The sequence below is a fragment of the Leptonychotes weddellii genome, chromosome 5 (genome assembly GCF_054177405.1).
Source record: "Leptonychotes weddellii isolate Sample4059 chromosome 5, ASM5417740v2, whole genome shotgun sequence".
NCBI classification, from domain to species: Eukaryota; Metazoa; Chordata; class Mammalia; order Carnivora; family Phocidae; genus Leptonychotes; species Leptonychotes weddellii.
In genome coordinates this window covers 26,850,466-26,872,648 of record NC_138373.1, presented here as the reverse complement: position 1 = coordinate 26,872,648, position 22,183 = coordinate 26,850,466, and the positions used below count along the sequence as shown (strand labels likewise).

General features: G+C 47.2%; 1 protein-coding gene across 1 annotated transcript in view; it reads left to right on the top strand.

Annotated features, from left to right (window-relative positions):
- Positions 1-22,183, top strand: part of SNX29 (sorting nexin 29) — a 507,745-nt gene that overhangs the window by 42,818 nt on the left and 442,744 nt on the right. The window contains exons 5-8 of the mRNA XM_081818879.1: positions 2,385-2,462; positions 16,279-16,459; positions 19,372-19,442; positions 20,817-21,065. Of these exons, the coding sequence (XP_081675005.1) occupies positions 2,385-2,462; positions 16,279-16,459; positions 19,372-19,442; positions 20,817-21,065 (579 nt within the window). The remainder of the gene's footprint in view (positions 1-2,384; positions 2,463-16,278; positions 16,460-19,371; positions 19,443-20,816; positions 21,066-22,183) is intronic.

Sequence of the window (22,183 nt, the reverse complement as noted above, 5' to 3'; positions counted from 1 at the left end):
TCTGAAACAAATAATACAATATGTTAAGAAAAAAAAAAAAGATAGCAGGAGGGGAAGAATGAAGGGGGGGATTTGGAGGGGGAGACAAACCATGAGAGACGATGGACTCTGAAAAACAAACTGAGGGTTCTAGAGGGGAGGGGGGTGAGAGGATGGGTTAGCCTGGTGATGGGTATTAAAGAGGGCACGTTCTGCATGGAGCACTGGGTGTTATACACAAACAATGAATCATGGAACACTACATCAAAAACTAATGATGTAATGTATGGTGATTAACATAACAATAAAAAATTAAAAAAAAATACACTATCCGGGACATCCCCTCTCTGAGCTTCCGTTTCCTCAGGTGTAAAATAAGGCCACGCACAGGACCGGCCTCACAGTGTTGTGCTGGGGGCTCCAGGAGGAAGCACCTGCAGAGCCCAGGCCTCGGTACAGAGCTCCTGGAGCTTGTGCTTGATAACATGGCAGCAACTGGAGCGCGTGGGTGGCTCAGTCGGGTAAGCGTCTGCCTTTGGCTCAGGTCATGATCCCAGGGTCCTGGGATCGAGCCTCACGTTTGGCTCCCTGCTCAGCGGGGAGTCTGCTCCCTCTCCCTCTGCCCCTCTTCTGCTCATGCTCTCTCTCTCTCAAATAAATAAAAAAAATCTTAAACATGGCAGCGACTGTCCACGCTGGGTGACGATGTGCTTATTGTTTGGATGATGCCACTGAGGCCCAAATAAGTTGTTCAAGTTCCCATAGCTAGTAAACGGCAGAGCTGAGGATTCCAGCCCAGGTCAGACTGATGTCAAATTCCTGGCTCTGCTCTGCGCCCCCCTCCTCCGGCAGTGGCCCGATGCCCATTGCTGCTGCTCTGTAGACCACTCTTGCTCAATTAGCTGAATTGGAAGGGACAGGAGACAGTAAGTAATGGTGAATTAATCTACAGGACTGTTGTAGTAGCTCTGTTTACAGATGGGAGGTATTACCTTTTGAAGACAGAAGAGCTGAATTTAAAGTAATGACTGAGCAGAATGAGAGTGTTGAAAATCATGCTATAGTAGATAATACTGAGTCCGCGGGGGCAGGACTGCAGTTGGTCATCGGGGGTTAGGGTGCATGCAGGGCTAAGTCTGGAAACTGGTAACCCTTGTATGGTGTGCTTAAAAAAATGTTCTTAAAAAGTCATCCACATTTATAAATTATGATATTTCATGTTGAAATGCGGATTTTTAGCTTTGGTTCACCTTGAGGCTCTGTGGCTCTGGGCCCACTTTCACTGCTGTGGTTGGAGCCCACGCCCCCGGCCATCTGTAGGGGGGCCCAGTGCTCTGGTTCTCCACACTCTGCTCTTCTCCCTCTTGCCCTTGACAGTTGAGACACGTGGTGTTGTCATTTATTGTCCCGCTGTTGTTATTCATGTTGTTCGTGTCTGAAATTTAGCAGTTTTCACGCATAAACACCTCTCAGATGATAAGCCTTTGAAGTCAGTTTCCAGAGTGTGGAAATCGTTGTCATTTTTGTCCAGTTTTATAGTTGCTTTCTGGGGAGAGGATTTGTTAGCTTCCTACTTGGCTATAGCCAGAAGTCCCTTGTTTTTGTTTTGTTTTGTTTTTGTTTTTGTCTTGATTTTGAATCCATCCTTGTCTTTGGCACGTGCTTGGTAGTTTCTACCGAGTGTTATGTATGAAGAGTTGGGTGAAACTTGTGATGATTTATCTTTCTTCAGAGGGGAGTCACTCTTGCTGCTCAGGCAAGTAGGATAGAGGAAGTTCAATTTACTCCCATCAAGGATTGAGCATGTCATGCCTGGGCTTTAGCATTTGCAAGGGCTGATGTATTTCTGCTTTTGCCTTCTTGCTAGGACATAGTTACTTGGGGTTTCCAACGTGTATTCATTTCCTAGAGCTGCCATAACAAATTTGCACACCCTGGGTGGCTTAAAACAACAGGGAGAAATTTATTCTCTCACATTTCTAGAGGCCAGGAGTCCAAAATCTAGGTGTTGGCAGAGCTGACTCCTTCTGGAGGCTCTGAGGGAGAATGCATTCCCAGCTTCCGGTGGTTGTCAGCCGTCCTTGGCGCCCCTTGCTTATGGCGGCTTCACTCCAGTCTGGGCCTCTGTCTTCCCACAGCCTCTTCCCTCTGGGCCTCTGACTCTGTGTCCTCTCTTCAGAAGAACAACAGCCTTACTGGATTTTGGCCCACCCTCCTCCAGTATTACCTCAACTTAACTAACTACATCTGCAAAGAGCTTTTTCAATTAAGTCACATTCTGTGGTTTCAGAGGGACATGAATTTTTGGGGGACACTGTTCAATCCAGTGCATCCTGGATCCCTGACCTGTTGACCAGTTTCTGTGCTCCTCCACTGGTTCTGAGCTTGAATTTTTTCCCTTTCAGACTTTATGGGAATTCTGAAAGCCCTGCTTAACTTCTCCTCAGAGAAACTCTGTAGCTGGAAGAAGCCCCAAGGGCCAAGTAAGGCTCTGAATATAGGGCTCCTGTCTGTGGACTTGCCTTCTCTTGGGGGTCTGGGTTCTTTGTTCCCTGCCTTTGTAGTGCTCCCAAGTCCTCGGTTTTGTTTTAATAACTGTTTGAATAACTGCCTAGCTTTTTCGGGTTTTTTTTGGGAGAGGTGGTCTGATCTGGATTCATCCTCCAAAGCTGAGCATGGTCCCTTGAAGGCGCCCAGTGCCCGTCTTTTCCTCTTGCTGCGTTGCCGCCTTTGCGTGGCTTGTCCATAAATCAGGTGCCCGGTGTTCCTTCTGTGATAAACTGTAGCCTGGGAAAGGGAGCTTGCAGGCAGATTTCTTCCACTTCTGTGAGGTTTTTAGCCAGTGCCTGCATCCATCCCCCATTCCCAGGTTGGCTTGTTTGTCTGTTTGTTTTGTTTTGTTTTGTCTGTCTTTGTTTTTGGCTTAGAAGTCAGGTTTTGTTTGTTTGTTGGTTTATGTGTTTTTTGACTTGGGGAGTTTTGACCCAAACATCCTTGAGTTACGAAATGTTGGTAGCGCGGACGTGATTACAAATAGGCCACCAGCTCAGGTTTGTCCTGTCAAGCACTGTTGATGGTGCCAACAGGTGGGGTATGCAGGACTCAGAGAGGCTTGGGATGAGGTTATCCAGTATGTCTCCTTTGGGATTCAAGCCCCAAAGGCGAGAGTTGGCTGTGTCCAGGGGAGCTGTTTCTTCTTCCTTGGACGAGTGGCTGGATTTATCTATACACATGATCGATTTGATGGCAGTGAGAGATGGGAGTCTGCATTTCCAGAATCTGGTCCTGCAGTTTGTGTAACTTTCTCTTCTAGTTATGCAAGTTTGCGTGAATAATTACAGCAGGAGTTGGTTATTCCTTACCCAGAAGCTCTGTGCCTTCTTTCTTGCTAATAGAATTGATTTTGTTCAGATGGTGGGTCGCCAGGAGCTTCAGGCCTGAAGCTAGCTCCAGGGGGAGTGAGTCTAGAGCAGATCAGGCCAGCCATAATAATTATCAGCCTGCCAGTAGTTGTTTTCAGAATAGACACTAGACGAAATTCTGACCGAAGGGAAGGAAGAAGTCCGTGGAGGGCCTTCTGAGAAAATGTCTTGTTATTTGAATGGAGACATAAGAGAAGACTTATTTTATGGTGTTGGGTTGTTGGTGAAACGTTTGGAGCTGTGGCGCTGATCTTGTGACTATGAAGGGGGACAAGTCTGAGGACAAAAGCCAGTACACCAAGGATGGCAGCTCAGAAAGATGGAAAGTACCTCGGTAGTGTCACCGAGCTTCTGAATTAACCACGTCTAGAGCTGCCCTACCTCTGGACCTAATGTTGTGTGGGACAGTAAATTTCCTAATGTTGGAAGCCATCTTGAGTTGGATATCTGTTTACAGGCCTCCAGAAACAACTTAACTTACACAATAAGAAAAGTAAGACAACTTTAATAGAAGTCAAGGCCTGTGCTTCAGAAATGAGAGGAAAGTCACTACTAGCCTGTTAATCTTGGAGACGACACCTGCATGTTTTCCATTCCTTTTTGATAATCTGGCTGACTGCAGGCCTGGCTTCCTTGTTTGCTGATGACTTACACCGAGCAGCTCCCGTGAGCCAGGGGATTTGTTAGACCCTCTGTTCATTGTTCCATTTTATCTCTGAAATGACTGTGCGTAGTGAATGAGGGTGTCCTCGTTTTACAGATGAAGAAAATAAAGCTCAAAGAAATGAAATCATTTTCTTTCTTTCTTTCTTTCTTTATTTATTTGAGAGAGAGAGAATGAGAGACAGAGAGCATGAGAGGGAGGAGAGTCAGAGGGAGAAGCAGATTCCCCGCTGAGCAGGGAGCCCGATGTGGGACTCGATCCCGGGACTCCAGGATCATGACCTGAGCTGAAGGCAGTCGCTTAACCGACTGAGCCACCCAGGCGCCCTGAAATCATTTTCTTAATGCTCCAGACCTAATAATTGTGGCAGAGCTGGGGTTTTTTGTTTTTTGTTTTTTTTAAAGATTTTATTCCTTTATTCATAAGAGACAGAGAGAGAGAGAGGCAGAGGGAGAAGCAGACTCCCAAGGAGCAGGGAGCCCGATGTGGGACTCGATCCCAGGACCCTGGGATCATGGCCTGAGCCGAAGGCAGACGCTTAACCATCTGAGCCACCCACGCGCCCCAGAGCTGGGGTTTTGACTTAGGTCTGCATGGTTGTGACTCGGAGGCTCCAACTTTTTTATTCACGATGGCATGTTTCCAGAAAGAGGGCTCTCTGAAAGACCTGTTCCCTGCCCCCACCAGTTTGAATTCACGAGTAAGTGAAGCAGCAGTTATTTTAAGTTATGAGCACTTAGAGCAGAGGTCAGCAAACTGTGTCCCTATTTTTATAAATAAAGTTTTATTGGAACACAGCCACACGGGTTCATCTGTTTACTATGCATGGTGGCCTTTAGGCAGTTGTGACTGAGACCATTTATCTTGTAAAGTCTGAAGCATCTAATATTTGGCCCTTTAGAGAAGAAGTTTGCTAATCCCTGTTTTTGAGAACAAAGGACAGGGGATTCCACTTTACCTTATCACAACATATTCACTTGTCTGTTGTCTGCATACCTCACTGGATGATAAGCTTTGGGACTGCAGGGCACCATGTCTGTTTTACTTCCTCTTGACTTTCCAGCTCCTAGCATAGCGTCTGGAAATACATCAGTACTTCAATAAAAATATATTCATATTTCATGATTTCAATTGGCACAGCATTGTATTGCATGATTCCCGAGGTACCTTATACCAGGATTGCTGCAGAGTGCTACAAAGGAAGTGATTAAGTTTGGAGGAAAAGAGCCAAGATTGATTTTTAAATTTACTAAAAATGAATTAAAAGTGACTGAGAGCTGCATAGGCTTGGCTTGGAATTGGAGGGTTTTACTGATGTTGGATGCCCAAAGCAGTCAATACAGAATGCAGTGTGGAAAAACGAATTATTTTCATTCTGCTGGAGAGAGGAGAAAGAACCACTGCAGTTAGTGCCTGTCTTTGTCTGTTTGGGCTGTTTTGTGCCATTTGCCACAAAATACCACAGACTTAAGGAGCTTATAAACAGCACGTTCTGCATGGAGCACTGGGTGTTAAACGCAAACAATGAATCATGGAACACTACATCAAAAACTAATGATGTAATGTATGGTGATTAACATAATAATAAAAAAATAAAAACATGGAAATATGAAAAGTAAAAAACAAAAAAAACAAAAAAACCCCCCCAAAAACCCAGCAGCAGTTTATTACGTTTCTGGAGGCTGGGAAGTCCAAGATCAAGGCACCAATGTGGTTGAGTGAGGACCCTTTTCCTGTTCCATAGCCAGTGCCTTCTCACTGTGTCCTCACATGGTGGAAGGAGCAAGGGATCCCTCTGGAGCCGCTTTCATAAGGACATAATCCAATTCCACGAAGATTCCACCTTCGTGACCTAAGGGTCCTCCGAAAGGCCCCACCTCCTAATACCATCATCTTTAGGGGTTAGGATTTTAAGATAGGAATTTTGGAGGGACACGTTCAGACCGTAGCAGTGCCATTTCATGACCAAACCTGGTGACTTGATGTTCTTGTTAATGACTAATGGAGCATCATGAGGTGAATTGTTGGCAGTCCATTACGAGGTCATAGGCTTGGTTCAGAACATACCAGAGACACACCTGCTGTTAATTGAGCTGTCTGTCCTGTAAAATTTAAGTCTATCTTCCTTGTCTGTTCAGCAGCCCTTGGCACCAAGGACCCTCTGACGTTGAAACACTGTTTCCCCCCTCTTCTGGTGGCCACAACCTCCTGGCATACTTGCTGTTTCTTTGTTCATTCTTCTTATGTATCATTTCTACACCCTCAGATATTAACTATCATTCATCTTCAGATTCTTTTGTTGCCTCTCGCTTCTGTACATACACCTACTGTCTGAATTCCTAAGTGAAAATTGCTCTCCATGTGTTGATTACTTGAAGTTCTACCTGCAGCCCACATCACTCCCTGGGGCCCTTCCTCTTATGTGTCTCTATCTGGATGTACCGCAGACTTGTCACAGTTCCAAGACTGAATCCTCCTCACCAGCCCTGTTTGCTCCTGTGATCCTTGCTTAGTGAATGGCTCTGCCCTTCATCCAGCTTTCCTGGACAGCCCTTGGTCTTCCTCGCAGCCTCCTTGTCCTTCCCCTCTGCCCTGTTTTGTCCTTCTGCCTTCCATCTCCATCTTCCCCAATCCACTCTGCACATCATGCCAGTCTGGGGTGGGGGCTTCTTCAGTGACCAGCCTTTTCCTGCCCGCTCCTTAAAGCTCTGTCATGGTTCTCTTTGGAGTTGAGACAGGGGACACACTCCTTGACACGGCTTCCATGGTCTGTCCCCTACCAGCTTTGTCTGTCTCTGCTCTTCCTCTAAACCCTACCCCACACCCAGGGGTAACAGGCAACTGGCAGGTAAGACATTGCAATGCTTATGTCCAGTTGATAAATAAATCATGACCCGGGTCCTCTGAGTTCCCCTCCTGCCACACCCCCTGCCTGGGGAACCCCTGGGACCTCTTCATAAGTCAGCAACTAAAGTGTTAATGCTAGACATGCTGGGGGAGAAGGTCTTTAGTACCCCTGTCTTTTCATTGCTCAGGGAGCAGTTTAGGTGGTTAAATCCTAAATGTTGAACAGCGTGCCTGGTTTCTACAGTCCTGAAGCTGTCAAGTCTGGAAGTGTTCTTTGTTCTTACCCTTCCGCTGCCCTCCTTCCTCCCCAACCCTCGTTCAGACACTAACTACTCAAACTTCTTTTCTCTCTTTGAAATTGTGGCAAAGTATACATAACGTAAAAATGACCATTTTAACCACTTTAAGGGTACACATTGGACGACCATCCCCACCATCCATCTCCCTGTGTTGAAAGTCCATCCACATTAAACACTGCCTCCTCATTCTCCCTCCCCTCAGCCCCTGGCACCTGGGCCATTCTACTTTCAGTCTCTATGGTTTGCCTTGTTTAAGTACTTCACATAAGTCAGGCTTACTTATACTCCACATACCTAAGGCTTATTTCCTTTGCCATAATGTCTTCAAGCTTCATGCATTTGTAGTACATCAGAATTTCTTTCATTTTTAAGACTGAATGGTATTTCATTGTGTGTACACACACCCACACATGGCTTTATTTCCTCGTCTGTGGATGGACACCTGGGTTGCATTCATTTATTGACTGCTATAATCTGCCATGAACACAGGTGTAGAAATATTGAATCCCTTCTTTCAGTTCTTTTGGATAAGTACCGGAAGTGGAATTGCTGGATCAGATGGTAATTCTATGTTTCACTTTCTGTAGCGGCTGCACCATTGTACGTCCCCACCAGCAGCGCACGAGGGTTCCAAGTTCTCCACATCCTCGCCAACACTTGTTGTTATCATGTATTTATTTTTTGATACTAGCCATTCAATTGTGAAGTGGTATCTCATTGTGGTTTTGATCTCTTCTCTCTTGAAATTTCAGATTTCCCCCCCAAAAGTCATTCATGAGCTCCTTACCCAGTTCAACTGGCCTGTGTTCCTTCTCTAGGTGTCTCCTTTCTACCCCCCAACCCCCCAGCCCTCACTAGTCCTGAGTCCTTCTCTCATCAAACGGATTTATGGCACTTCCTACTTTCTTGACTGTCTCTCTTGATGGGGTCATGGTCAAGGACTGGGTTTATTCTCGCTCTTCCTTGTAGCTCCAGCGTATTGCAAGGTGCCTGGCCACCAAAAAGGACATTCAGAATAATCACTCCAGGACCCAGACTTGAGGACATGCTGCTCCTTGTCCCAGGAAGCCAGACCCCACCCTCTGCTGTCTGTCCATCTTCTTTACACTCAGCTGAAAGCAGGTGGTATTAATACACACCCAACTGTAAAATTAGAGAAACTGACTTCCTTGATCCTCATTGGGGATTTTTGAAAACGGTTGATTGCATTTAACTCAAAGCAGAATTTATATTTTGCTTCATTGGGTCACTTTGGGTAACAATTTCATTTCTGTAGAAAAGTATTTTTGGAGGAAGCTTCATGTGCCAGGAGAAGCCTGGGCCCGTCCTTTTGCTTGAGAGGGGAAGTCCACTCCCCCACCCTCCCATCCTTGTATGGCTTTCAGTTCCCTCTTTGTGTTTCTCTGTCGTATTCATGAACTTGCAAATCAGCTAGTTCTGGTACTAGAGACCTTGGAAGGATGTTGGTGGAAGATTCAAAGAAAAGACTGAGCTCTATCCAGGGGTGGTGATAAGAATGTTTAACAGCTGGTTGGGAACTGCTGGCCTTAGGGAGAGGGTCAGAGCCAGAGTGCTATCCCCCTTGGGCTAGGTGTTAATCTGTGAGTTCCTAGATTATGGGGATGTCCGCAGGGTTCTGGGGAGGGTCCTTGACAGCTGGGGTGGCCGAGGGCTTGGACCAGTGGCTACTTACTAGGGGGCAGCAAACTGTCCCAGCATTTTAGGATCTCATATAGCCAGACTGTTGCCTCTTGGCCAAGGATGACTTCTGGCTGTTTTAAAGGTGTTTGATCCTAAGGTCTAGTAAATTAAAACTAGTAAATTTGGCCTCAGAGTCGTCAGTTTTTAGTCCATAATTATCTGGCCTGTTGGATTCATGGGTCCTTTGCTTAGTTCCTGTCAGCCTGAAAATGAGTCTTCAGCAGAGGATGGGGTACATCCCTAAAAGGAAACAAGACACAAGCTTCTGAAGTCCTTTGTTTGGCACTAGAGAAGGTTCCCACTTTATAATAAAGGAGGCGCTGTAGACTCTTGTAGACCACTGGTGAATGCCAAGTGTGCTATGCTGAGTTGTTAGAGCTCAGGACTCCAACTTCAGGTGCCCACAGGGGCCAGGCAGATGACAGAAATGAGCGAGGCAGGCCCGCTAAAGGCACCTGGGTTGGTGGAGACTCTGAGTCACCTGGCTGCTGCAGGGCAGGCTGGGAAGCGTCTAGGGGTTCAGGAAGAAGAGAGATTTAGATGAGCAGTGGGGTGGGGGTTCACTCTTCTGCAGAGTGGTCAGAGACCGTCTTTATGGGCCTTTTGAATAGAGACCTCAGGGAAGGAGGGAAGTAGCCATACTGTTACCTGGGGAAGGAATCCTGTGCTATTCAGCAAGTGGAAAAGCTTAGAGTCACTTGCCTCTGCTCTCAAATTTATTCTCTGCCCTTGCCTGCAGACTGTTTCCCAGGCTCCCTTGCCCACTGTCTTCCTGCTTGGCCAGAGGAAGGTGGGAGGAGGAGGAGGGAGGCTGGAGCATTTCCTCCCAGCTCCAGGGGGCATGTCTAGCAGTGCTGTGCTTCCTCTGTGGTCCCTGGACGTCCCACGTGGCCTGCAGGTCAGGCCACGGTCTTCTTGTTTCACTGTTCTCCTTGGTGCCCCTGCCACAGGCTGGCTGTTGCCTGGTGAGTCTGTATTTAGGAGTGGAATTGCTGGATCTTATGCTAATTCTGTGTTTACCTTTTTGAGGAACCACCGAACTATTGTCAAGAGTGACTGTACCGTTTTACAGTGATACTTTTTTTTTTTTTTTTGAGTAGAGATGGAATTGCCTTTACTTCTCTGCAACTGAAATTAACTCTGCTATTAAATCCCCTTTCAGTTAGTTTTTACACTCTTAACATTACCTCTTCCTCTGTTCCTCTGGCATCAGGGATGGATTGGCTTTCTGACATTGGTAATCTCTGGGTGGCCTCATTATGTCCTGTTGGGCTTTGTAGCTCGGCCAGAGTCTTTGTAACAGATGCCCTGTGTTCGGTTCCTTCAGTGCTCTCCTGGTGTGGTTTCTGTTCATGGCTGGGCAGGCGCTCACGTGGAGCATGCTTGGCGTGTTGGAGGAGCATCAAGGAGATCAGCGAGGCTGGAGCAGGGCGAGTGAGGCAGAGAGTGGCAGGGGTGCAAGGCCAGAGGTGGAGGAGGAACCAGGCCATGGATCGGCAGTGAGTGGCACTTTATCCTCCTTGGCTGCTTTTGTTTTCCTGATCTCCACCTACCTCCACCAAGATAATTGGCACCTGTTCTGTGGAATCAGCAGAGATGTTTTGTTTTTAGATTTAAATAGACTGGAGCCTTCAAAAGTCATCCAGTATCTCAGATTATTGTGCATTTATTCATTCTTTAAAAATCTACCAAGTTCTGGGGCGTCTGGGTGGCTCAGTCGTTAAGCATCTGCCTTCGGCTCAGGTCACGATCCCAGGGTCCTGGGATCGAGCCCCACGTCGGGCTCCCTGCTCTGCGGGGAGCCTGCTTCTCCCTCTCCCACTCCCCCTGCTTGTGTTCCTTCTCTCGATGTGTCTCTCTCTGTCAGATAAATAAAATCTTTATTAAAAAAAATCTACGAAGTTCTGAATTATAAAATTTTTTTTAAAGATTTTATTTATTTGACAGATACAGCGAGAGAGGGAACACAAGTAGGGGGAGTGGGAGAGGGAGAAGCAGACTCCCCGCAGAGCAGGGAGCCCGACGTGGGGCTCGATCCCAGACCCTGGGATCGTGACCTGAGCCGAAGGCAGACGCTTAACCGACTGAGCCACCCAGGTGCCCCTGAATTATAAACTTTAAAATGGTGGATTTTATGTTAAGTGAAATTTACCACAATTAAAAAATTAAATCTGGAAGGGGCTAAGTTACCTTTAATTGGCAAGTTTAAGTTTTTTTCTAACTGAAAGGGAATTTAATAGCAGAGTTAATTTTAATTGCAGAGAAATAAAGGCAATCCTACCTCAAAAAAAAAAGTATCGATGTAAAATGGCATAACCACCATTGACAGGAGTTTGGTGGTTCCTCAGAAAGGTAAACCTAGAATTACTGTCTGATCCAGCAATTCCACTCCTAAATACAGACCTAAAAGAACTGAAAGCAGGGACTCAAACACACTTGTATGTGAATGTTCCTAGAAGCATTATTCACAAGAGCCAAAAGATGGAAAAACCCAAATGTCTGTTGACAGATGAATGGATGAACAAAATGTGGTATATACACACAGTAGGATATTATTCAGCCATAGAAAGAAATGAAGTACTGATAAATACTAGGACATGGATGATCCTTGAAAACATTCTGCTAAGTGAAAGTGGCCAGATAAAAAGGTCCCATATTGTACGATTCGACTTATATGAAGTATCTAGAATAGTCAAATTCACAGAGACAGAAAATGGAATAGAGGCCCCTGGGGGCTGGGGAGAAGGGGAGAATGGGGGAGTTATCATTTCCTGGGTATGGAGTTTCTGTTTGGGATGATGGAAAAGTTCTAGAAATGGGTGGTGATGGTTGCACAACATTATGAATGTAATTAATGCTACTGAATTATGCACTGAAAAATGGTTAGAGTGGTAAATTTTATTATGTATATTTTACCACAATTTTTAGAAAGCAAAAAAAGTGTCAAGTTTACAGACTTTTTACAAGTCTTTATTAAACCACACTTCCTGTCTTCTGGTTTCAGGAGGCAGTCCTGTGGCTGGTTGGGAGAAGGCCGGGTGACGAAGCTACAGCCCCTTCTTGGGAACTCTGCTTTGCTGATCCATTTGTGTCTTGTAGTCAGGGTCATCCAGATTAGGATGTGACTGGGATTTGGGGGGCACTTGTGCTCCCCTAAGTCTGAGGCTGGAATAAGGGAGCACTTGATGGCCTTTTGTTCCTGGAATCGTTGATAGCATGGATGGGTGATTCCGTTAGTTTTTTACTTAAAATCCATTCCCCGTTTCTTCTTTGGCTTAACAGAACCTTGATTTTGCTCGGGGCCGCAGGATGTCCTCTAAGTAATAGATCATGAGTGATTAAGCCAATCGTGACATTTTATATCTCTCTTCCTCTTGGTTTTCTGGGATTACTTACCCTTGCCTGAAAAAAAGGGGTGATAGAGCTGGTTTTATCTTGTCCTCTTTCTTCTTGATTGTGGCTATGATACCCAGGATGGTGGCAGTCCTCTGGGACAGGGGGGTGAAAGTCAAGAGGTTGGAGATTCTGCCCATGACAGTGGCTTTGAACCAGCTGTCTACCTCCAGACTAAGTCTGTGAGAAAAAGAAGCCTTTCTTTGTTTACAAGAAGCCTAGCTCCTTGTAGTTGGGTTTTCTGTTTCTCGTTGAGCAATGCTGTCTTGTTTTTATTTCTTTCTGTGGGATGCATTTGCCACTTGGATGCACGGAGGCACTGCTTAGTGCCTGGAGTGTTGCCCCTCCTCTATAACTGTCAGATGACTGAGGAATGCACCCTATCACACTGCATCAGTCTTCTGGTCGCAGGTGACAGCAAGTCACTTAGACTTCAGCAAACAAAGGGCACTTACTAACTTAAGTAACTAAGAAAACTGGAGGGTGAACTGGATTTAGGGGCTCCGCATCCCCCACATCGGTCTGTCTCTCAGTTTTGCTTCTGTCTGGGTGGGTGTCTTTCCCAGGTGGACGTACTCTACAGGAAAGGGAGGAAAAGGGCCCAGTGGCTCCAGGTTTATGTGATTATCAGAGCTCCTACTTCTAGGACAGTAGACGGCAAACTTCCTCCTTAAGGGATCAGATAGTAAGTATTTTGGGCTCTGTGGGCCATAGGTATCTGTAGCAACTTTCCAGAGATGACTCTGTAATAGGAAACCAGCCACAGGCAGTCTGTGTACAAAGGGGCATGACTCTTCCAATAAAACTTCACTTACAAAGACAAGTCATGGGCCAAGCTTGGCCCTTAGACCATTGTTTGCTGACTTCAGTTCTCGAGGGAGCCAAGGTCTCTCCTCTAGTGGCTCAGGTAGAAGTTGTGGGGAGAGCCCTGTGGTCCAGGGCTGGGACTAGGGTGAGAGCAACAAGGCCCTCACTGCAGCCACAGAATTTATAGGAGCACCAAAAAACTCAGCAATCGGGAGACCTAACATTTTCATGCAATATTTTTAAAAAGTCAAATTAATACAGAAAAAAAATCAGGACGCTCAAAATAACAAACAGGGTCAGGAGGGAGGGTGGGGTGAGTGAGGCCAATTGTGGCACTCGGCCAGGTGATTGCCCAGTCCGGCTTACCTGTCCAGCGCTGCTGGAGGAGAGGTTTGTGGTGCTGAAGGCAGCTTCACAGGGACCCGGATGGGAGTGCCTCCTCAGGGGTTTTGTCCTCCGGAGTATCTAGGCATCTCTTATACCCCAGCGAGCCTGTTAGAAACTTTGCCAGAGGGCCTGTGGTGTTAGCCCCTCTCTGTTAACAAGTACCCCCGGAGGTGGTTTGCATCAACAGCCCCTTCAAGGCTCTTGTTCATGTGTGCAAATGGCGTTCAGGTGTCTGGAGAACCAGAAGCCCTCACCCATTTCTGGAATGAGCCTCTGGTTTCATAGCAGCAAGAGATCAGTGTATTGCCCCAAATTAAATTACAGACGCTGTAAGCGTTAAGTGGCAGGTGAGCTGCACTTGAGAAAGACCACATTAATGCTGGCAGTGGAAGTGGACCCCTGCTGGGGTAATTCTCACTCTCGCTGCATCACTTTGGCAGGCTGGGGAAGGATCCTGTAGCACTAAGCAATTTGCAAATTGAAAGGTGAAAACACACGTTAAGTGTTTCATGTGCGTTCAAGGTCAGAGGGAGGTCACAGCAGTTCTCCAGAAAGACCAGATGCAGGTGAGAGTCACCTGATTTGAGTCATGCCAGAGCTACAGATGGTTGTTTGGCATGTTTTGAAACAAGTTATTGGCCTGCCGGCCCCGGATATTGCTCTCACTATTCCCCCCGTCCTGGTTTCTGAGAAAAGCACTGAGTGGAAGAAAGGCCGTTACACATTTGTGTGGTCTGGGCTGATCTCCTGGGTTTGGGAAGGGGATTTGTGTGGCATTTAGGGATTGAGACAGAAGGGAGTCCTGAGTGAGCTGCTGTGTTGGTTTTTCCAGTCATTCCTGAACTGTTTATTTAAACTGATCCCAGAGGTCGGCTTGATCCACAGATACACATATGTATGCATTTAGTTGCTGTTAACAGGAAAAGGAGAAGAGGAAACAACACAGTTGCTCTCGTTTGAGAAGGTTGTCATTAGGCAGATGGCGGTTGGTCATCATGGCCTGGCCATCGTGCTCAGGCTCTCCTTCCCTTTTCTTCAGTCACCCCAGGATCTCTGGGTGCTTCTGTACTTTGGGGCTTATTTGATGGGAGAGGAATCGGAAGTGTAGCATGACCGAGTGAGCTGCCAGGGTCATTCTCTTGATTGATCTCTTCACTGTCGTCCAGCCTGCTAGACTGGAAGCTTCGTTAGGGATGAACCCTTGTTGTCTACCTGGTAGCCCACAGCTTTGCCCAGTCCATGGCTTCCATTAAGAATGCAGTCCATGCTAACTGAGCTGAACTGAATTATTTGAGTGAATTTGCTAACCCGGTGTCCAGTTTATGGAGATGTGTGTGTTTACATTCTTTAGAAGGAAGCTTGAAAGATCCTGTCTCTCAGAGGGGTCTATGAGCCTTTTGAGCTCCTGGCTTAGAATCCCCATCTGGCAGCAAAGACTCAGCAGTGTCTCCCTTGGGATATTAAGCAGTTGTGAACATGATCTTCTCGAAGAGGGTAGAGCCGTCTGTCACCACACAAGGCTGCCTGAGCTAGCGCTTTGCAGTCAGGCAGCTCCGAGGTCCCATTCTGCCCTACAGCTTACTAACTGCGTACCACTGGGCCAAGTTACTGCCTTGGCCAGGCCTCTGCCCTCGTCTTTGATATGGAGATGACCTTGGTGCTTATGAGGACTGAGGTCAGATGTCAAGTCTTGAGTGCAGTGGCGGGTACTTTGCTAGTGCTTCGCACACAGCAGCGCTTGCTGGTGTTGCTGGTTATTGGCAGCATGGAACAGGTTTGATGAGCATATGTGAAGACAGTGGATCACAAAATGAGGTTTATACTAGAATGAAAATTATGAAAACAATCTCTGTGCATGTGGATGAAAAAGGTGGGATGTGAGGAGATCCAATAACTACCTTGTGGATAAAAAAAAACTTTTTAAGCTTTCCCTTAAAGCCTTAAATCTGTTCCTATTCGCAGACATATGGAAATCCTTTCTAAGGAGCTAGAAATGAGGACAGTTATGGACAAGGAGGTTCAAAGCAGTATGTAGGGAAGATTGGCAATATATCATGTTCCCAGAGGTAGAGAAATGGTTAAAATATGTTTCATTGGGAAGCCATAAAAAATCATGTTTTCAAAGATCTTTATTTTTTAAAAAAATTTGAAAAAGAGGGCGCCTGGGTGGCTCAGTTGGTTAAGCGACTGCCTTCGGCTCAGGTCATGATCCTGGAGTCCCTGGATCAAGTCCCGCATCGGGCTCCCTGCTCAGCAGGGAGTCTGCTTCTCCCTCTGACCCTCCCGACCCTCCCCCCTCTCATGTGCTCTCTCTCTCAGTCTCTCCCTCTCAAATAAATAAATAAAATCTTTAAAAAAAAAAATTTGAAAAAGATTTTATTTATTTATTTGAGATAGAGCAAGAGAGAGAGAGCATGAGTGGGGGAAGGGGGTGGGGTGGGGGAGGGCAGAGGGAGAAGCAGACTCCCCGCTGAGCAGGGGTCCTGACTCGGGGCTCCATCCCAGGACTCTGGGATCATGACCAGAGCTGAAGGCAGACGCTGAACTGACTGAGCCACCCAGGCGCCCCCACGTTTTCAAAGATCTTTAAACATTACAGCAAAATGTTCATGATCTAGACAAGTAAAGAAACCCAGATGCGAAATTATACTCTTCAGTGTCTTCCTTTTCTGTGCTGAGGAAGTAACTCTTATGATCCTGAAAAATGCCTAGGGACTGTCACTCTAAAACGATGCATGTCCCAGGCTGAGTGCCATCGTGCCTGTCCCTCTCCCTGCAGAGCCCGTGTTCTGGTTCTACGTGAAGGAGGTCCTCAGCAAGCACGAGCTGCCACGCTTCTACTCCCTGCGCCACATCTCCTCAGACGTGGGCCGCGGCCGGGCCTGGCTGCGCTGTGCCCTCAACGAACACTCCCTGGAGCGCTACCTGCACATGCTGCTGGCCGACCGCAGCAGGCTCAGGTACCAGGGATGGCCTTCTGGGGGGAGGCATAGCCGGCTGGCTAGAATCGCAGCATCTGACTGCCTGGGTTTGTGTCCCAGTCTGCTTGTCGAGGGCACGCGGGTTCCCCTTTTATAGTCCCCGTGTATTCAGCTGTGCTTGGGACACGGATGGTTAGAGAATAAGTGAGAGAATGAATGCTTGTAAAGGGCTCAGTATGGCACCTGCATACAGCAAGTACTCCGTAAATGCTTATTTAGGTGTGGGATGTGGAGAGAGCCTTTGTCCCAGGGTACAGCCTGCTCTTCACTTGGTGAAATTTTAATTTGGGCTCCTTTCAGATCTAGAATTTCTTTCTCAGTAAAAATTGGGTGTTTAGTGCTCACTTTCGTGTTTGTCTTGGGTTCCTTCCAATTCCTTCTGTTTTTTTGAGGTTAATCAATCCCAAACTGACTGAAAGGAATAGAGAAGCTTTGTGCTGGGAAGGGAAGTCAAGTGTTATTTAAAAAGAAAAAAACCTATTTTATGATGTTTCCTTTTTTTTTCTTGATCGTAAACATACAGCTCAGTCTATCAGTTAGTATAGGTCAGTTTATGCTGCTATAACAAACAGCATAAAACCCTCCGTGGCTCGAGACAGCCACGTTTACTTCTTCTCCCGGACACGTGTCTATCATGGATGAGTCGGGGTTCCCTGTCTCAGGGTCCCAGGCTGACAGAGGCTCCCATGATTGCCAAGGTAGGAAAAGGGGATGTGGTTGAACTGAGCACTGGCTTTTGAAGCTTCTGCCCAGAGAGATACTTCACTTCCGCCCGCATTTCATTGGCCAGCGACTCACGTGGCCACAGCCTAGCTCAGTAAGATGGGGGCGTGTGGCTGTCGCATAGCCGTGGGAGGAGGGCACTGCATACGCGTCAGCCGTAGTACTGTCAGCCACATTCCTTTCAGAAACATGTGACAGTGCTGTCATTGTCCTATACTCATGATGTTAACAATGACTCTGTGTTGGTGGCTATTACTTACGTCTGAGAATGGTGGACTAGACGTGTTGCTTTGTGTCACCTCATGGTGCACAGGGACCGTGATCAATCCTGTGCGGGTTCCTTGAGTAGCTTCCACATTAGCAGTGCCCAGCTCCTAAACAGTGAGGGTTTAATTTCAGTGAATTAATCTCATTTAATTCAGTAAGCTGGCATTTCATTCGTGCCATGATGCGTCCCCATGATTTCATATGCTGCCATGCGTTCCCTGGCTTGTCTCCTCTTCTGTTTTTTTCGTGCTGCTCATGGTCACCTGTCTACCAGCAATTTGTTAGGGGTTCTGGATTGTGCACGAAGGCTCTGACAAATACTCTTGAAGTTCTCCCGTTGATGGTGCCTGTGGGGCCGAGTCCGGCTGTATACTCAGACTGTGGGACTGAAATGGAAGGTGTGGGGGCCAGGACTACTGTGCTCACTGCACCCGTGTGCCACTTAGGTCCGAGCCCCGAGGCTGTGGATGTCTGGGTGCACCCCCCGAGCATTAGATAGTTTTAGTTGGGGAGAACATACTCCTGTTTCTTACAGTGAGTTTTCTTCTTCTTCTTCTTCTTCTTTTTTTTTTTAAAGATTTTATTTATTTATTTGACAGAGAGAGAGGGAGGGAGGGAGGGGGAGAGAGAGAGCACAAGCAGGGGAAGAGCAGAGGGAGAGGGAGAAGCAGACTCCCCGCGGAGCAGGGAGCCCGACGTGGGGCTCGATCCCAGGACCCTGGGATCATGACCTGAGCCGAAGGCAGACGCTTCACCGACTGAGCCACCCAGGCGCCCCTACAATGAATTTTCATGAAGCTCTTTCCAGCAGATCATTTGCAAGTAGTTCAGAGTTGTACAACTCAGTATCAAGGTCGAAGTGAATCCAGCTGTTAACGGTTCACAGTTGAACTTACCCGAATCACTAGCCACTTACTAACTAGATGTGGGCAAACCAGATTCATTCACGTGCGTGGAAACTGGCTCCGACTTTTAAAGCGTCGCAGTCTGGGGAATTGGAGGTACAGTGGCAGAGCCAGCTCGAGTGTGTAGTTTGCGCTTAGGTTGACACTCCGCTGGGTAAGCTTATCGGACGGCGGCGGGCGTTCCTTTGTTCCGTCGTTTGTACTCAGTCACTCCCGCAGCCAGGGTGTCCCATCTCCTGCTGCAGGTCCCTTACCACTGAGTGTGCTTTAGCGCTGTGAGCTTTGACTCCATTAATTGAGAGTTCTCCAGCCTGGTAGGGGAGTCAGGGGTTGAAGATACTTGCTACTGCTTAGCGAGCCTCAGATACAGAGCTGGGGGGCTGGACTGGGGCACCAGCTTCAGGGCCCTGGCCATACCATCATTGCTGGACAAGCTTGGACTAACCCTGTAGACCTTGCTGACCCCCTTCCTTCTACTGCCACTGAGAGTCGTGGGCCCCTTTTAGCTTCCCAGCCCTTTTCAGGGGTAACTTGGGCTTTGGGGTCTGCAGCCCAAGCAAGTATTATGTACAAAGGCTCTGGTTGATGGAGCCATGGAACTCTATCATTTCCTTCTATAACTATCTCTTGTGGTAGCCCAGTCATGGCCCGCAGGGGGCCAGCTCAGATTTCCTGCCTGTGTCTTAGAGCCTAGCTTGACTGGATGCCACCCCTCTCTTTGTCCCCTTCTCCTTTGCTGCTTCATAAATAACTGCATTTACATGTCATGCCTATTTCAGTACACTCAAGCTCAGGGGACCGATGAGGAAGTCGTAGGATATATACATTCAGTCCTTTGTTTATTAACCAGAAGCTTCGGCTGGGCAGAGACCTTGGATAGCCACTCTGGGATGACCAGGCACAGATTTTCCAGGGAGCCATGTAAGAGAACTGTCTGACCAATGGATGCAGAAAATCACTGTTCAGAACTTCTTCCCTTTCTCTTTCAATTTGCAGCACTTTTTATGAAGACTGGTCTTTTGTGATGGATGAAGAAAGGTCTAGCATGCTTCCTACCATGGCAGCTGGTAAGCCTGGCCCAGGCCAGGAGTGATGGGTACTTAAAGCTTGGTGAGCGGAGTCGGCTGCCTGGGAGGGAATTTATAACTCCAGGAGAGGCTGTGATTTTCCCTGTCCCTCTCTGACTTAATGAGTCACTTGTCACTGTCCTTCCCTTAGTAGCATTGGTCACCGAGTCCATTCATCTTGAATTGGATACCCCGGCAGGGAAAGCATAGGGTTGGGAGTTTTGGCTGTGGCTTTGCAAGACCTGGGGAATTGGAAGCAGGAGACCTGGCTTTGAAGCCTGGCTCTACCCTTTCCTGGCTGGTGACCTGGGGCACGTCCTGTGAACTCTGTCACCCTTATTTCCCTCCTCTGCATGGTAGGGATCCTGATAGCATGGGAATTGCTTTCATAGGGCTGTGAGAGAATCAAGTGTGGTGAAGAGTCATGTTCACGATTTGTCAGTGTGGAAGCCCCTGGATGATGTTAGTTGGTGAATTGTTAGGTTGTTTATCGTTTGACTCTCACTCAAAGGGTGAGCCCAACAGAAGTGGGTAACTTGATTCTTTCTTTCAAATCCTACCTTGCCTTTTTTTTCCCTGAAGGGTTACACTAAGTCCCACATATTGAGAGTTATGTTTGTCTTGTCCATTGATGGGGAAAAGTCAGGCTTTGACTGTGATGTCCTCTGTAGGCCAGGGCAAGCTTTTGCCTGAAATAATCATAGTTACAAGTTACACATGTTTGATTGCTTACTGAACTGAGTGGTTTTGGTGGGTGATTGTCTTTAATACCCTGTGAAAGAGATACTCTTGTCCCCATTTTACAGATAAGGAAATGGAAGCTCAGGTTGTACGTGGCTTGACCCAGGTCTCCTAGAAAGCGGCAGTGCTGGGATCCAACCCAGGCATCTAACCTCAGAACTTACATCTTAATCTCTGGGGGTTGACCTCTTATTTGTCTTTGACCGAGAGGGAGAGAATTGGGAAAGACTCATCTGCTATGATAACTGGTGGGGGCTATGACCCCATTTTGTGGGAGGTTTTTATTTTATTTTATTTATTTATTTTTAAAGATTTATTTATTTATTTGACAGAGAGAAACACAGCGAGAGCAGGAACACAAGCAGGGGGAGTGGAAGAGGGAGAAGCAGGCTCCCCGCAGAGCGGGGAGCCCGATGTGGGGCTCGATCCCAGGGCCCTGGGATCATGACGCGAGCCGAAGGCAGACGCTTAACTGACTAAGCCACCCAGGCGCCCCTTGTGGGAGGTTTTTAAATCAGTGCTTCAAATCAGGGCGTTCCCTCTTGTGTACTCTATCGTTTGCCCCACGCTTATCGTGTTGGAGGTGTGACTTCCCCATGGCAGACACTCCAGACTTTTCCCTTTTCTGGGCAGGTCTGAACTCCATCCTTTTTGCAATCAACATCGACAACAAGGATTTGAATGGGCAGAGTAAGTTTACTCCTACCGTCTCAGACCTCTTAAAGGAGTCCACGCAGAATGTGACGTCCCTGCTGAAGGAATCCACGCAGGGAGTGAGCAGCCTTTTCAGGGAGATCACAGCATCGTCTGCCGTCTCTATCCTCATCAAACCTGAGCAGGACACCGACCCCCTGCCCGTCGTGTCCAAGCATGTCAGTGCTGGTGAGCGAGAGTGGGCATGGGAGTTTGAACAGAGGGGTCGGGTCAAAGGACGGCTGACCGTGGCTGAGGGGGACGCACCTCGTGGTCCGAAAGTGCCAAGGGAAATCCCATGCACTTGCGCTTTCAGTTTGCATTTGTGTTTATTTTTCTTCCCCTTACTCGCTCTGAGAGGGACTGAGAGCCTTGCTGAGATGTGAAGACGATAGGGTGGGAGCGCACTCAGCTCACTGACAGCACGATGACTGTGACACGAAGCCAGATGAGCTTCATCTTCATTCATTTATTCCTTCATCCATTCATTCATGTGTTCATTTACTGCATTCTGTTGTGCTAGGCAGTGAACTAGGAAGATCTCTAGCATTTAGCCTGCAGTCTCTTTTGGGTTGGGTAAGAATAGATGTTTAATGACAAATTATACAAGTAAGTAATTATCCTTCTGATAAATGAGATGCAAGCCAAGCATGGGGTGCTATGAAGAAGGTGCACTCTTGGGGGGAGTGACATTTAAGTGGAGGCCAAGGGGAAGGGAGGAGTTGTCAGCTTTGACTCCCTAGGCTGGGGAGGCCAAAAAAAGTTGATTTAATTGAGATCCATTTTGTGAGAACTTTGTAATATGCCTTGAGCCTTCTGGAACATCCAGAATGTTGCTACAGCAAAAGTGGAAATTTTGGGATTAAGTACGTAGTGCTAGTATTCTCAAATCCCTTTAACAAGACAGTAATCATGGTCATCTCTTCGGTATTATTAGTGATGGTGAAAACTCAGAATCTTGTGGGGTCTTTGATATACGTTGGCTTTATCTGTCTTGTCCTCTCCTTCTCCAGTAGAGACCCCAGGCGAAGGACACAGGAAAGAGGACTGTTGAGGGTTTTGTGTAACAAAGATGCTGGAATTTGTATATCCAAGGAGTGTCCCTTTCACTGCTTTTGACACTCTCTCAGAGTTTGATATACTGGTGAAGCATCACCCTGTCACAGCTTGGCTTGGGTGGAATGGAATGTCTGGAATCAGCTCAAAGTGTCTCACACCCAAGTTTGACGATTAAAATGGGTGAACATACTGGTCACCAAGGCAGCCTTGATTTCTGTTTCAGTTAGTATTTACTGTGTAACAAACAG